General features: G+C 35.2%; 1 protein-coding gene across 2 annotated transcripts in view; it reads right to left on the reverse strand.

The window, feature by feature from the left end:
* GABRB2 (gamma-aminobutyric acid type A receptor subunit beta2) overlaps window positions 1-16,633 on the reverse strand; it is a 208,477-nt gene that overhangs the window by 95,986 nt on the left and 95,858 nt on the right. For both annotated transcript variants that reach the window (XM_039877236.1, XM_039877230.1), the window contains exon 6: window positions 8,329-8,411. In XM_039877236.1, the coding sequence (XP_039733170.1) occupies window positions 8,329-8,411 (83 nt within the window). The remainder of the gene's footprint in view (window positions 1-8,328; window positions 8,412-16,633) is intronic.

Here is a 16,633-nt window from a genome sequence, read left to right on the forward strand (position 1 = left end):
TCCCAGAGGTATATGCATATGGGATCTGCACCCTCATATAAACCAGTGCTTGCCTAATAGCCTTTTAACTAAAGTTCTGCATATTTTTGCTGGTGCCAAGGAACCATTAACCCAGGGCTTCTTAGAAATCATATAATCTCATCATGTGCCCAATGCAAGAATTTCTTCTTTCCCAGAAAATGGTTTTACATCATACAGCAACCTACAGGATTTTTCATCAGCTATAATTGCCATGACTTTTTTTTTTTAAAACGGTTCAGCCTAAAATTGCCTTTTGGCATTTTTTACCATTAGTATACTTTTTCCCTTAGGGTAGACATACTCTGCTCTCTTAAGAGGAAATTCTGTAGTTATTTGAAAATAGCTATACCATTCAAATACTACCACCCTCCTTTCCTAAATTTCCCTTCCTCAAGGTAAATGCACCTTTTTCCCCACTCATTTCTTCTACTGGTTCTCCAAGCTCAATGGTTTCTATATCATTTACATTTTGGTTTTCTGATTGCTAAATATCTCTCTTAAAATGTTGTGACTCTAACTGAGTACAATATTCCAGGTGTAAACTGATAATGATAATAATATGCTATAATGCTATCAGCTGCTACTTATGGAAATGTTAGTACTAAGGACTGCACAAAGATCTCTATCTTGATTATCTCATTACTTATGAAGTATCACAATATTGTAGAGATGAGAAACCGTAGTTTGAAAAAGCTTAGTGACCCCTATTTAATTAGCTTGAGGAACGCACACCATTCACTGAATATTCTTATCCACTATACCACACTAGCTCAAAACCCTATAGGGAATGCAGTCAGCTGTAAGATAATGGCTATGTGTAGAACTAGAGAGAAAATAGAATAATCAGGAGGAAAAAAAAATCCTATCTGATTACTACTTCCTCTGCGATAGGTATTTTGAATCTACTGACACACTCCAGGGAGCCATCAATTTTCACATTAGGAGTGGAAGAACACAATGTACTCTCGTTTCATCCAAGCTCTTAAAAATACTAGATGTTTATCACTAAAATATTGACCGACACATAGTATAACTGGATCCAAAATATATTAACCCTATGCCATAGTAAATTTGGTCAGTACCTCAACTCACTTAAATGTATGAATCCATACTGACTGCTTTAATAAGGATTATTACTTAGTATGAAATTCTGAAAATCAAAAATCTAACAGACAGTTGTTCTATGTGATATCAAAATTGGAAGTCTATGACAACAAGAAGCACATTTCTATTTTTTGCTTTCCTAAAGCATGGTGAATATCTCTAAGAAGAAGAGATACCTGTGCCAACACACTCACACACTCACAGGGACCTTTGGTACATTGACCACGGAGGCTTCAGATCATCAGCAGGTGATAATTGTCATCTTTGGCCAGTTTAAATGTTAATCAAACCATACGTGGATTATACTTTAAAATGGACTGTCCTTTTACTTCACTCAAGTACAGATGTCAAAGAGCTTTTAACTCCTCCTCCCTGGACTGTGTAGCTAGCTATTAATTATCTTCTCTTTGGCCAAAGTAAAATAAGTTAATTTGCATTTTATACTTTTATACTGTAGACACACTGGCTGAGACATTCTCTGAGGAAGTAGACAGTCCTACGGATAATGAGACTTAATTGGAATATAAATGCAAGGGCTAGAATAAGATCTACAAAGGTTGAGAAGGGCAATGCTGAGTTTCAGTTCTCTCCTTGGCTGGATATACTAGAGTTCATAATTAGGGCAAATATGTGGCAGTATGGGACTTTTTAAATATAATAACCCCAAACTGTAATTATAGTAATAATCATTAATTACTGAAGTTACTAATTATTAGATGTGTACCATTTTACAAGCAAAAGTGCTAGATTCTTAATGTTAGTTCATTTTAGTCTATATTAGTTCATTTAATCCTCTTAACTTTATGTGATAGATATTATTATCTCCATTTGAGGATCTGAGGCTCAGCTAAGGAGAGTGGCTTTCTCAGTGTCATGTAGGTAATTAGTGACTGTGAGAGGCCATGAAAAACTGTTTTATGATGCTGCCACAAAGGGCAGTGGTAGGATTTTTTTAAAGATTTTAAAAGGAACTAAAAGGATTTTTTCAGGTGGGGGAATCATAAAAGGTGGTGCCTGACTGGCTGTCTTGGTAAACACTTGGCATAGTCCTGAGAAGTTGCCTGTGAAGAGCTGCTGAGAAAGTCTTACACCTTCTAATTCACTGTAGATTGTACCAAGGCTGAGGATGACTGAAAAACCAACATTGTTGAGAATGAGAGCACTAATCTTATTCTCTGAAGCACTGAAGTTCTCCAGTCCAACTCATCCAGAGGCAGGCCGAGATAAAAGCACACAAATGAGAAAAAAGGAACCTCTGAGTTTTAGTAACATGAGCAGCCGGTCAATGAATCCAGCTAAGAAAATTCCATATTCCCTTTCAGACCAGCAGTTCACATGTCTCAAGAGGAGAACCTGCAACTGGAACTGAGGACTGTATAAGACAGCATTACTTTTCTGAGGAGGGGAGAGAGTACCCTCATAATTAGTAGCTGATATTGCTATTCAACAGCTCATCTTGCTCAGCAAGTAATACAGTAGCCCCTAACTCTTCCCATTTCGAAGATGTGTAATACTCCCCACATCTCTCTTTTCATTATTTTTTATTTCTGGATGGGACATACTAAGTAGATTTTCCATATAATGGAATGTTGTGTCCTTGTGACACGATCTGAACATTATATATCTTTAAAATGAGGTAAACCTTTGGCTTGTCCTAAAAGTGTTAGGACATTCTTAATATTCTTAAGTATTAATATATTTAAAAAATTGGCACACTTGGGAATTCATTATTTCTTTATTAGATTTCATTTTATTCTGAATTAGCAAGAATATTCTAAAGAATTTGTTTATGTGGGCTGGCACATAACTTTGCTGTCACTAGTATTTTGAGGATGACATTTCCCTAGAAATATAGCGAGTATTCCAGATTGCCTTTTCCAATCTGACTGAAAGATTCAGAGGAAGATATGGACAAGATGTACACGCATAGTATATACGTAAGTTTATTTCCTGCATGGTGACAAATATTATCGGGGCCCATTTAGTTCAGTAAATCTCATTAATTCTGCAGAACTTCACCATTCCTTTAACTTTAAGAAAAGTTTTGAAGTAAGCATAGTTTATTGACTTTCTAAAATCATCAGCACTTTATTTCAAGACTTACTCTAGTCAAACTAAATTTTCATCTTGGCGGCATTTTTCACTAATGGAATTTTACATTCTTATATGTATTTATTTAAATAATATCTATCACTCTCATCATAATATGGGAAAACAGCCGTATGGTCTACTTTTGTTCACCATTATATTTCTAGAGTTTATTACAATGCCTTATAAATAATTAGTGCTCAATACTTAGTAAATGACTAAATTCAGGAATGAATCAATGTAGGAATGAATGAGCAATGAACTCAATCCTAATATTTCCCCACTCCCAGCTGCCCAGAATCAAGTTATATTATCCTCTCTAAAATCGAACTAATACACTAATTGTTGATGAGAAGACAAGATGATAAGGATTTACGATGCCACTATTAGGGGCATAGGGATTTGAAAGAAAAACAGAAGATAAGTAAGGAGGGGAACGAGGGAGAATGAAAGGGAAATAAGGAGAAGAGAGATGGAGAGGAAGGGAGAAGGGGGAAGGCGGGAGAGGAAGGAGAATGAATGAAGTCCTAGAGTTTACTTAATAAAAAGGAATAAACAAATGAAGTATCAACTTCAGAGCTAGTTGTTTAAGGGGTAGGATCCTAAACGCATTTCAATATACTTAGTTAGTTAACTACCTTCTTATAATAACGGGGCCTGGATATCATGTATATTATTAATATAACACCATATTTTATTCTCTATAACAATGATTTGCCATTTGGATAAATATGAATAAGCCTCAATTTTTCGTAAGCACAGGCTGTTCTCCCAATTTTTAGAATAGGAATCTTCCTGTTAATATGGTCTCTTCATAATCAGTGGTTTTACTAACATAAATCAGCTATCAATTACCACATCATCTCAGGGCACCATGCCACTCAGTGGCTGCATGATCTTGTGCACATCGCTTTATTTTTGAGTCTGTTTCCCTAGTTGTAAAGACAGGGATATTAATATCTACCCTGTAGACTTTAAGCTATAAATGCTTACAGGAGACAAAAAGATCATTATATAATAATAGAGAGGTCAATTCATCAAGATGATACAGAAATCATAAATATTTATGCACCCAACACTGGAGTGCTTAAGTATATGAAGCAAATACTAACAGAACACGAAAGAGAAATAAACAACAATACAATAATAGTTACGAATTTTAATATCCCACTCTCAACAATGAATAAATCATCCAGACAGAATATCAATAGGGAAACAGCAGCTTTGAAAAGCACTATAGACCAATCAGACTTAAGAGACATATACAGACCATTCTACCCAGTGGCTACAGAAAACACATTCTTCTCAAGCACAGGAAAACAACAGAAAAGATTGTAAATATAAAGACTGGTTCTTGAAAAAGATAAACAAAACTGACAAACTTTTAGGTAGATTAATCAAGAGAAAAGAGAGAGGACTCAAATAAATAAAATTAGAAACGAAAGAGCCATTACAACTGACAACACAGAAAGACAAAGGATCATAAGAGATTACGATGAACAACTATATGCCAATAAATTGGACGACCAAGAATAAATTTCTAAAAATAGACAATCACTAAGGCTGAATCACGAAGAAATAGAAAATTGAAACAGACCAATAATAGGTAAGAAGATTGAATCAGTATTTAAAAACTTCTCAAGAATTAAGAGCCCAGGAACATGTGGTTTAACTGAATTTTAGCAAATATTTAAAGAAAAATTAATGCCAATCCTTCTCAAATTCTTCCAAAAAGTTAAAGAGGAAAAATTTCTCTGAAACTCATTATAGAATACCAGCATTATCCTGACACCAGCCAAATAAGGATACTACAAGAAAACTATATGCTAATATTCCTGATACATATAGATGCAAAAATTCTCAACAAAATATCATCAAACCAAATTTAGAAAAGCATTAAGAGGATCACACACCATGAACAAGTGGGATTCATCTTTGGGATGCAAGGACAGTTCAACATATACAAATCAATAAATGTGATACATCACATATTTGAAAGATAAAAATCACATGATTATCTTGATAGATGCAGGAAAAAGAATTTGGCAAAATTTAACATTGTTTCATGATAAAAATTCTCAACAAATTCGGTAAATTGAGAATGCACCTAAACATAACAAAGGCCATGTATGACAAGCCTACAGCTAACATCATACTCAATAGTGAAAGGTTGAAATCTTCTTCTAAAATCAGAAACAAAACAAAGGAGCCCACTCTCATCACTCCTATTCAACACAGAACTCTGAGTCCTAGCCAGTACAGAGCAATTAGGTAAGAGAAGAAAATAAAACACATCCAAAATTTTTTAAAAAGTAGATAAATAGTTTCTGGTTTCAGATAGTCTGATCTGATATATATAGAACACCCTAAGGCTGTGCAAAAACTTTTAGAACAAATGAATTCAGAACTATTAGAACAAATGAATTAGAACAAATAAAGTTATAGTACAGAAAATCAACATACAAAAAATGTTACATTTCTATACATAAATAATGAACCCTCTGAAAAAGAATTAAGAAAAAAATCCCATTCACAATAGCATCAAAAATAAAATACTTAGAAATAAATTTAACCAAGGAAGTGAAAGTTCTGTACACTGAATAATATAAGACATTGTTGAAAAAAATTGAAGACACAAATAAATGAAAAGATAACTCACGCCCATGGATCAGGAGAATTAATATTGCTAAAATGTCCTTATTACCCAAAGCCATCTATAGATTCAATCAATCCTTATCAAAATTGCAATGACATCTTTTACAAAAATAGAACAAACAATCCTAAAAAAAAAAAATCTCTGGAATCACACAAACTGTGAATAGCCAAAGCAATCTTGAGAAAGAATAACAAAGCTGGGGGTATCATACTTCCTGATTTCAAACTATACTACAGAGCTATGGTAATCAAAACAGTATAATAATGACATTAAAACAGACGTGCAATGAATGAAACAGAATTGAGAGCCCAGAAATAAACCCTCATGTATGTGGTCAAATAATATTTGACAAGGGAGCCAACAATATTCAATGGAAAAAAGATAGTCTTTTCAATAGATGTTACTGGGGAAAACCAGATATCCACTTCCAAAAAAATTAAGTTAGATCTATCCTACACTCACAAAAATTAACTTGAAAGAGGTAAAGACTCAAATGTAAAACCTAAAACTGTAAAACTCCAAGAAGAAAACAGGGAAAAATTTCCTTAATACTGGTCTTGGCAATAATTTTTTGGATGTAACACCAAATCACAAGTAACAAAAGCAAAAATAAACAAGCAAGACTACATTGTACTAACAAGCCTCGGCAGAGCAAAGGAAACCGTCAATGGATTAAAAACGCAACATATGGCATAGAAGAAAATATTTGCAAAAAATATATCTGATAAGTGGTTACTTTTCAAAATATATAATGAATTCATAGCACTCAATACAAAAAACAAATAATCCAATTAAAAGAAGTCAGAAGAACTAACTAGACATCTTTCCAAAGACATCTATGTGGGTAACAGGTACATGAAAAGGTGTTCGACATCGCTCATCATCAGGGAAATGCAAATAAAAACCACAATGAGCTCTCATCTCATCTCATTCAACAGAGTAAGAGCCCCTCAGTTAAACTTACTTTCTAAAAGTCTAAGGAATTATCATGTTAATTTTTCAAAATTCCTGTCACATTTATAATTTAATTACACGAAACACTTGGGTGTTACCTGTGTCCTTAAGCATCAGTTCTTTAAACTAAAAAGGCCATGTTCACTCACCTGAGAAGGTGAATGAATGAAACGGCATCAGTACAAGAGCCTTAAACCATCTACAACTAGGATTACTTAAAATTTTGGTCAAATTCTACCATGAAAAATTCTCTTATCACAAAAAATCATGAGTGGTACACAGCAACATATCTTACATCAAAAATTTGGATCAACTAAAGAATTTGGATCTTTAAGAACAATTATTCTGTACTCTAAACCTTACTGTAAATTATGAAAAGGCAAATTTATCCCAAAGATATTTACATAAAAATAATCATAAAAATCCTATACAGCAATTTTATCAAATTATTCTGCATGGCAAAGATCTAATGTGAAAAAAATGCTTTGGAAATATAAGTATGAAATCAGGTTCTTCAAAAAAATGCATGTAAATTTAATTATTCCTGGAAGCTATTTTTTGAAATGGGCAAAAATACCCGCAATGTGTCATAAATGCTATATTTCTGCTCAGAGCAGTGATTTAGAGTCACGCTGCTTGCCACAGCTAGAGTTCCTGACAAAGGCTGAGGGTATCCGCACAGCAGTCAAGTTGCTCATTATCTAGAATGCTAGATATAAAACTGTCAGCTTCCAATTGTTTGGTGGGATGAGGTATGAACATATTTCAAAGAAATGACAGAGAAAAGAGATTCAAAATTCCATTCCACCTCAAACGACCTCCCTGTGTTACCTCTGAAACGGAGATGGGTTATGAAATCAACATTTTTACCAAACAGGGTAGGTGACTGAATCATCAAGAAGGACACTGACACTATGGCCTAGAAATGCAATTACACTGCAAAACAAGTCAGCACAGGTAAGAGAATTAAATACACACATATACACCAATCTTGCTCATCATATGGCCTTCAGCAAGAATATAAATTTTTGACATTGAAAATATTCCTTTGAAACAAAAAACGTTCCACTAATCCACATTCTATGAATGTTTTAGCTAATCTGGAAGGTCACATTTATGTTGCAACTGCCAAGTGATATTGTTTATGAGAGGCAAAAATAATCTGGACACCTTGTGCCTCCCTGCCACCTTCACCTATTGTCCCAAGCCTGTTGCACCAATACCACACTTGAAATGCCCAGAAGAGCCCTTGGTTTCCTTCCAGGCTCTTAGCATCTCCCTTTTACTGCTAGATTACTTCCCTTCACATCTCTCCCAGGGATTAAGGGACAAGACTAAGAGGATGGCAACACCACTGAGGAAAGATACTAAGAGTACCCTCCTCCATCAAATTTAGTGTGCTAGCAGAACCTCTGCAGGAACTGTGGTCTGGACATAAACCAAGGTAGGAGGCCTCTGAACCTTAAAGCAGATTTGAATTTAGCTGAATTCTCAGAAAAACTTACAGCTTTCAATTTCCAAGGTGCAGTTTTGCTCATCCAGTGGGTACCGCCGTAGGTCCATCATACAGGCAGCTGTGGTTGTGATTCTAGAGAGAAATAACAATAATATAAGCTGTTAGCTGGTCCATGGCTGGAGGTGGAAAAATTAAATCCAAGTATCAAAGAGGACAGAACTGAGCCTCTGGGAGATTGATTTAGCTGAGGCTCCAATGAAAAACACTGCTGCAACTCTGGATAACCATTTTCCTTTATGAGCCTCATGCTGATTTGTAAAATAAAAAGACTGGTCCAAACCAGTATTTTCCCAAAGTGTGATCCATTACCTATTTGTATCAAAGTCACCTAGGAGTGTTTGTTAGGCAGTTTCCATGCTCCAGAATATTCTGGGGTGGGGCAGGGACCCAGGACCTGTATTTTACAAGCATCAATAGGTGATTAAGAATATCAACACAGATATTCCTCTTCCATTCACATTTGTTTTCTCCTCCCTTTCACAAGACCCTAAAATCTAATCTTTGATCAATCCTGGCTTTGGTCCATCATTTTTGACCTTCCTGTGCAAGTACAACACACAATCAGCCGTTCGTCCATCACCTGAACTGCTCTGTCTCGAGTAATCTGATATTCTTATGACCTATGTTAGAGAACTTCTCCCTATGGGCTGGCAGAGTTTTTTATTTAGAACACTTGGTACTTTTATTATTTTATCAGAGAGAAATGAATATGTCTTTTTAATGTTTTTATATTTGTCATCATTTTTCACTTATCTCTCTGTTGAAGACCAACTAGAAAGAGCCAAAAAACATACGGTCCTAACTGAGTTATCAATATATGTTTTCTAAACAATGAAGTAGCATAAGGTCATGAAAAAACATAAGTTTTAGAATACACCAGACACAGGTCTGAATTCTAACTGCCTCATTGACTGCGATTCACATCAAGATGGTTAATATTTCCTAACCAACTTCAGTTTCTTTCTCTGTAAAAAGGGAATATTAACAATAATAGCAATTATCTAACAGGGCTTCTGGAAGAACTGATATACTAATTTATATTAAGAATATGAAAGAGTAACTGACATGAAGTAGTAGGTCCTTTAAAAATTTACATCTGCTGAAGAAAACTAAGAGTAGAGACTGATGTTGAATTTGACCAACTTTGGCTGACACTCCTCTGAAGGGCACGATACAATGTGTTAGGAACAGAGAAATAAGATGCAGCCCCGTCTTGGGAGAAATAGTCTAGTTAGACTTTTTTCATCAAAAAGGTTTTAGACAGAGCTTGGATGAGCAGTTGGGCTGAATCTATGCAATTCCTCAGTTAGGTGTGAGAGTCCCACTTCTCAGTTGTGGGATGAAAATACAGTTGTGCCCCCTCATTCATGGTTTTGCTTTCTATGGTTTTAGTTACTTTCAGTCAACCGTGTCTGAAATAATGAAATAGAAAATTCCAGAAATAAACAATTCATTAAGTTTTAAATTGCATGCTGTTCTGAGTTGCAGGACAAAATCTCGCACTGTCCCACTCTGTCCTGCCTGGGATGTGAATCATGTCCTCAGCCAGTGTCTCTACCCTGTATAGTTGTGGTCATCTTGGTTATCAGATTGGCTGTCACAGTTTTGCAGTGTTAATGTTCAAGTAACCCTTGTTTTACTTAAGAATGGCCCCAAAATGCAAAAATGCTGGCAATCTGAGTATGCTAAAGAGAGGCCAGAAAGTGCTTCCTTTAAGTGAAAAGGTATGTATGCACAGGAAAAAAACACTATAAGTAGGGTTTCAGGCATCCAGTGATGGTCTTGGAACATATCCCCTGCAGATGAGTAGGGTGACGTACTGTGAGTAATTAATTTAATATAAGTAGTTCATGCCTCTTTAGTTTGATTATTGCTTCATTAAGGTTTGTGCTCTGCTAATTTTCGTTTCCTTTTTAGTATTCAGTGAGTATCCTAGGGCCAATGTTCATCTGTGATTCTTTCCTTTCCTTCACTGAGACCTGCCGGCGGCTCTGCATCAACCCCTTTCCATCTTCACTGCCTCTCTAGCAGTGCATGGCCCCACTGCCTCTCCTCCATGTTAGCACGGTAGCCTGGCCTCCCAGCCTCTATCTGCTTCCCCGCTTACTATCTTTTATCCACACAGTAGTCAGAGCTCTTTTAAAAACATAAACCAGATTTTATCACTCTTCTGCTTACAAATTTTAGTGGCTCTTCCAACAGAATCCAAAGTCTTGGCTGTGACCTACTATGGCCTGAATAACCTGATCCTTCCTTCTCAATAATATCTCATACTTTCAAATCCTCAGTATCTTCCAGTCTTTGTACTTGCTCCTCTGCCTAGCATATGTGTCCACCTGGTCTTGATACTTCCACTTAAAAATCGCCTCCTCTGAAAGGCAGCCAGCCATCACTGAGCAAGCCAGCCAAAGCAGCCAGCCAAAGTCATTGCCATAACTAATGCTCCATCTTGTCTGTTTATTTCCTTTAAGCAATTATCACAATCTAAAATTATCTTGCTTATTTTTTAAAGAACTATTTCTCATTATAAATCTTTTATTTAGAGGATTATTTCATTGTATTATTTCTCTTCTTTTTTAACTTAAAATTATAATGTATCAGGTTTTAGACATTATTTTTATATTTTTAACAGTAAATAAATCTTAATCCACTTAATTAACATTACGTAAATAGTTCTAGAGTTTATCTTATTATCAAATTGCTTGTTTCTGCTTTCAATGAGAGTCATCAAGTTTCTAAATTCTATAAATTCTATAAAAATTAACATACACATTTCATTCCTTGCTTAGGGTTAAAAAAAAAAAAGACAATTTTTTGGCTATGTGATACTTGGCTGAGTTTCTCACTAGTCCACTGGAATTTTTTTTTTTTTTATAGTAGATACAACATGAATTGTCACTAATTTAAAAGAACCTGTATTATGCAGAAGAGAAATTTCCAAAGGAAATAGGATTAGGTCTATAATGGGCATATCAAACACCCATGCTATTTATGTAAAACAGCAGAAATAAACCCTGTCTTGAGAAACTAGAGAAAATCAACTTCATCTGACAGAATGAACATAAAGGACATGAAAGGTACAAGGGCACACATATGACAGAAAAGGAAGGAGCTGTAAACAGATGCCTGACTGTGCAAATGAGCCAAGTTTGCAATGACTACTATAGATATTCATGGCAACTGACATCTGTGAACTAGTGCTGTGGACAAGAAAAATAAATCAACTAATGCTATCACAGAAGCAATGAGTTTCTACTCATGTTTTAAAAGTAAAGTTGAAGAAAGTGTTTTTTCTCATATCAACAATATACATATTTATACCAGTTTTACATTTTTTAATGCTGCAATACACTCCATAAAGTTAAGAAAAATAAATGCTTTATAATCGATGTTTATGAAGCATTTGTGTCTTCTTTTGGATTAAAACAGAAACTTTATAGCTGAAATAATCCATTTGGAATCTTGATCATACAGACCGGTATGAGTGACCTGGGACAAGTCACTTATATTCGCCAACACATGGTTGCCCTGGAAAATTTGAATTAGATACCTGACATTGTAATTTGTTGTGGGATGAGATGTAGGAAGAGATTTATAACTCTTAAAATGATTTACTACTCTTGTTATTACTACTGGCTACTGAGAAGATACAGTGATGACTCATCTGACCAGCGGTTATTTGGTAGTATACATATGTATGCGCTTGTGTACATAAAGAAATATAGGATAATCACACTTATCAGCAAAGCAGAGATATAAAATAGGTTCTACATAGCTTCCCAACACATAATTATGCAAAAATAATTATACCATGTGTGTATATAGAACTTTAACAGCTTCCAAGACAAAATACAGACATGCATCTGTGTGCTTTGTGAGATCAGGAACCACATCTGTTTTTTTAATTTTATTTGTATCTTAAGCACTTTGCCAGGTGCCTAGCACCTGTCACTTACCCAAGATTAAAATTAATAATAATAACAACAAAGACAAAACAAAGAAAAGAAAGCCATGGTCACAAGCATTCTCAAACTGAGGATTTTGAAGCAATTCTCTATAGTGTCTGATTTAATTTATATAAAAAGTTCTCGAATAAGTTTTAAAGTAAAAATCATCTTTATACAAGAAGCTACCTGGAATGAATCTTATTCAGAAAATCTCTGTGAGGAGCATCAAAATCTGTTCTTTGGGGTGTTCTGATTTGTAACAGAACTAAGTTTTGCCAGGAAGAAGTCAGAACAACAAATATACTTAATGGGTTATCCATGATCATGCCTTTCTGAATTCTGATAAGATCCTTAATTTACTCAAGCCTACTACTAGGAATCCTTGAAGTGAGGCTTGTAACTCATTATGCAGATATCCTGGTTAAGTTTTAAGACCACTGTGAAATATATGGAGACAGCTTTGTCGTCAAAGGAAACCGTAAATGATGCCTCCAGAATCTCATTTACCTGTGGCAAATCTGTAGTTAAAAGGAGAAATGAGTCCTCTCTGGAGTTGAATTCTATTGCATGATAAAAGCTACCTTTGCAAAATGCTAATATTCTGACTGAGCTAAGAGATCTTAGGATAAACTATTTATTCCTTAGCCACTGGGCACTGTCATCCAAAAGTAACTGGTGCTATAAAATCCTTACACAGAGTAAGAAAATTAAATATTTTGCATAGCTTAAAACCATCTCTGAAAGGCATCTATAAAATCAAGAAATACAATCGCTATGCCAGCATTTTGTACCAAAGTATAACATATGTGTTATGGTGTCACTTGAGATTTAATGGTGCTACCATATTACCCCAAATTTGAATATGACCAAAGGTAGTTAGTTAATAAGTAATAATAGCTGCCTTTGCTTCTCAGTTAATAGGAAATAACTCAGAATCATAATTAATGTGACATGTTTCCAGTCTTTCAGCAGACTCTGAGGTGGCTTCAGGAGCTAGAATACTTGGTAGAATATGAGCCTTAACATGTAAGAAACTTGTCAGGATTTCATCCAGAGATTATAAGAGAATTTGAACTCAACTTTGATTTCTGTATCTAGATAACCATTCATATTCCAAAAATATCGCTTTTTCAACAACTTTGTTTTTTTTAAAGAAAATTAGATGCCTTATCCCCAACTATATTCAAAACAATGTTTTATTTCACAGTATGCTTTTACTTTGTCCAAAATGTATATTTATTTAAAAGTACAACTTATTCTAATTACAAAGGATAAAGGAATCTTACAGCATTAATAGGCATCATTACCAGTGAAAAATTAGGATGTTAAAAAAGATCAATTACCAAAGAAATATATATTGATATACATTTTTGCTAGCTGTAAAACAAACTAATTAAAAACTTCAGCTGGGGGAGAAAAGATCCAAATACTGAATTTAAGCATTAGTGTACGAATTGAAATTTTGAAAAGTTCTAAAGAACATATCTTTTGTTTCCTTCATCTGCTTTTTGAAAAAATAACTTTAAAGAATTTCAATTACAGTTGACTTACATTAGTTTCAGGTGTAAACACAGTGATTAGACATTTATATAACTTACAAATTGATCACCCCGGTAAGTCTAGTACCCATATGACACCATACATAGTTAGTATAATATTATTAACTACATTATTAACTATTCCCTATGCTGCATTTTATATCCCTGACTGTTTTTATGCCTGGCATTTTGTACCTTAATGAGCACATCTGAGTCACTTCCCCCAAAGGTACTTAAATTTTTTTGCTTTTATATTTCAATAAGTTTTGATGTATTTTTGTGTCTCACAACTATTTTTAGTTAGGAAACTTATTTCTCATGTATATTCCTCTTGTGATATGCTCTTGCTTTTTCTAGAGTAGATAGAACATTGCCGTAGGAGTTAGGTGATTCAACTCTGGCATTCTCATATTAATTGATCACTTACTAAGTTTTAGACACCATCTAGTATTACAGAAATGTATCATCTCATTTAATATAAGGAATATCCTATTATTTCCATTGTATAGATGAGAAAATTGAGGCAGAAAGGTAGAATGATTTTCTCAAGAGTCACAGAGTGAGCGGTGGAGTTGGGATTTACATTAAGGATGTTTTTACTTGAGTCCACGTCCCTAACTAGTATGCTAATACTAGTTAGCTAGTAGACCTTGATAAAGTCATTTATCTTCTCTAGAGGACTGGCTGGTTTCTTACATCCCAAATGAGCTTAGAAATTTAATAATCTTATGAAAATACGCCACATGTTCTGTGACCCTGTATATCTTGTAATTTTGTTTTACCCACACATTCAAATGCTGTATTTCACAGCTGTTCATTCTGTTTGAGTCAATTATGTAGATGAGTCTACCCCAGACACGCGAATGCAGGCCTCTCCTTAAGCTCTCCCACTTAACATTCTCCTCCGACTGAAGGTCTCCCTCAGTGCTTTTCTCCCGGCCTATGCTCTTCATTCGCCTCCGCAGAGGCCTTCTGCTTAAATTAAAATCTTCAACACTCACGCGTAATTGTTTGTAAAAGCTCTCTACAAGTCCTCATATAGAGTCACATGTACTACTAAGATCAACCTTGTAATCACCAAAAAAAGTAAGATTGCTAGCAATCATGTTCCCATTTGATAAATCGTGTGTTTCAGATTAGAGCTATTTGTACTCTCCTGCAGCTGTTTGGCCTTCTGTGACTCTGCTGTTTTAGAACCTTATCCGTTGTCAAGATACTGTGACTATTAAAGGGCTTCTGCTAAAAACTCAGGTACTACTATGAAAGACATTTTCTTAAATAACATGCCTGTGGAATCCAAACAGCAGTCAGTATTCTAACAAAATCCTACTGCGTAAGCATATAAATCCTACTCAAAAAATAGTAATAGATATGGCCAAAGCAATCTAAGCCTTTATTATTCTTGTCTAGTCATTCACTTTCTACCAAGATCTCCCATATTACATTCCTTAAGGCCTCATCTATAAATCCTGTGCTTATCTCAGAATGAGAATATCCTCTATTCTAGATTGTCCTGAAGGCAGTCTGAGTCCTTGAGAAAAAAGTAATCATTCTGTTTTTTAACTCATAATCTAACAACTAAAATCTGATTTCAAGTCACCGTAAGAGCTTTAATTCAATCAGTCACTTACCGACTAGAAAGACAGAGAGCTGGGACTCATTATTTCAACAGTGATTTTTGCTTGTTTGTTTTCATAATATAAAACAATGATTAAATATGCCAGATATTTCCTGTTACATTAAAATGAATTTAAAATATTTTGACTTGTGACACATTAGAGTCATAGCATTTCAGAATAAGTTCATCAGTTTTATTCTAGCCATTAATTTTTTTTAACAAATAAAAGTGGCTTACAGATAATTGATTTATAGTTAGCCAGTGACAGACTGAGGCTATAACCTCAGCTGGGACTGCTATCATAACTTCCGAATCCCATCCGGTATTATTTTTAAATATAAACTACACATGCTGGATGTCTTCTTTTGCCTCTCCAGCTCCACCCTCCACCACCAAACTCTGTAGCTCTAGCGTCTAAATTGTACAGACTTCAAAAACTGCCTCCCTGGTTCTCTGGTGTTGGGTTGAATTTGGCCAATGGGGAGCAGATCAGGAGTCTGGGGGAGAGAGGAGAGTGAGGTCAGGGGCTCTGTTCCCCGGGCTTCATCCCTGACCATTCCCTTCTCTTCCACTTCAAGTCTGTGATATTAGGGAGCGGAGGGCAACCTGCTGATCCTGTCTCTGGGAGGGAGGAAGGGGGTGCTTGTTCTGTTTCTTTGTAAATTGCCTTTTTATTACATTCTCCTCAAATTATCTCATTTTCAGTACGCCATCTGTTTCCTGTCGGGCCCCAGACTGGTAGAATATATTATAGAAATGTATTTAAAATCTGAGGTTTTTCAGTTAGGCTGTCAAGAAAATTAGAAGCATTTAATTCCTGGGACCTTTATCTTGGGTTTTTTTTTTTTTTTTAAATCTTTATTCTGTACTGAACTGATATTACCAATTAGCCAAAGCAAAGACATGCCCTTGTAACACGATTTGCTTAAAGCGGAGTTGATGCTAAAAGACAGTAAGAATCCGAAGGCCCTCTGCATGGCAAGTTGAAATGTTAGGGATGAAGAGACGAAGGTCCCCTCCACCTTACATGAACTGCCTCCTTCACAGGGGTCCAGTCTCAGTAAGCTACTGCCCACCCAAGAAGCTTTCTCCCTCTACCTTAGCTCCTGCGCCACTGGTCACTGCCTCGTCCTGTTTTATTTCCTTCATAATACTTACTACTATCTAAAATTATCCTTTGTATACATTTAT

This window comes from Pteropus medius, unplaced genomic scaffold, assembly GCF_902729225.1.
Source record: "Pteropus medius unplaced genomic scaffold, Ma_sr-lr_union100, whole genome shotgun sequence".
NCBI lineage: Eukaryota > Metazoa > Chordata > Mammalia > Chiroptera > Pteropodidae > Pteropus > Pteropus medius.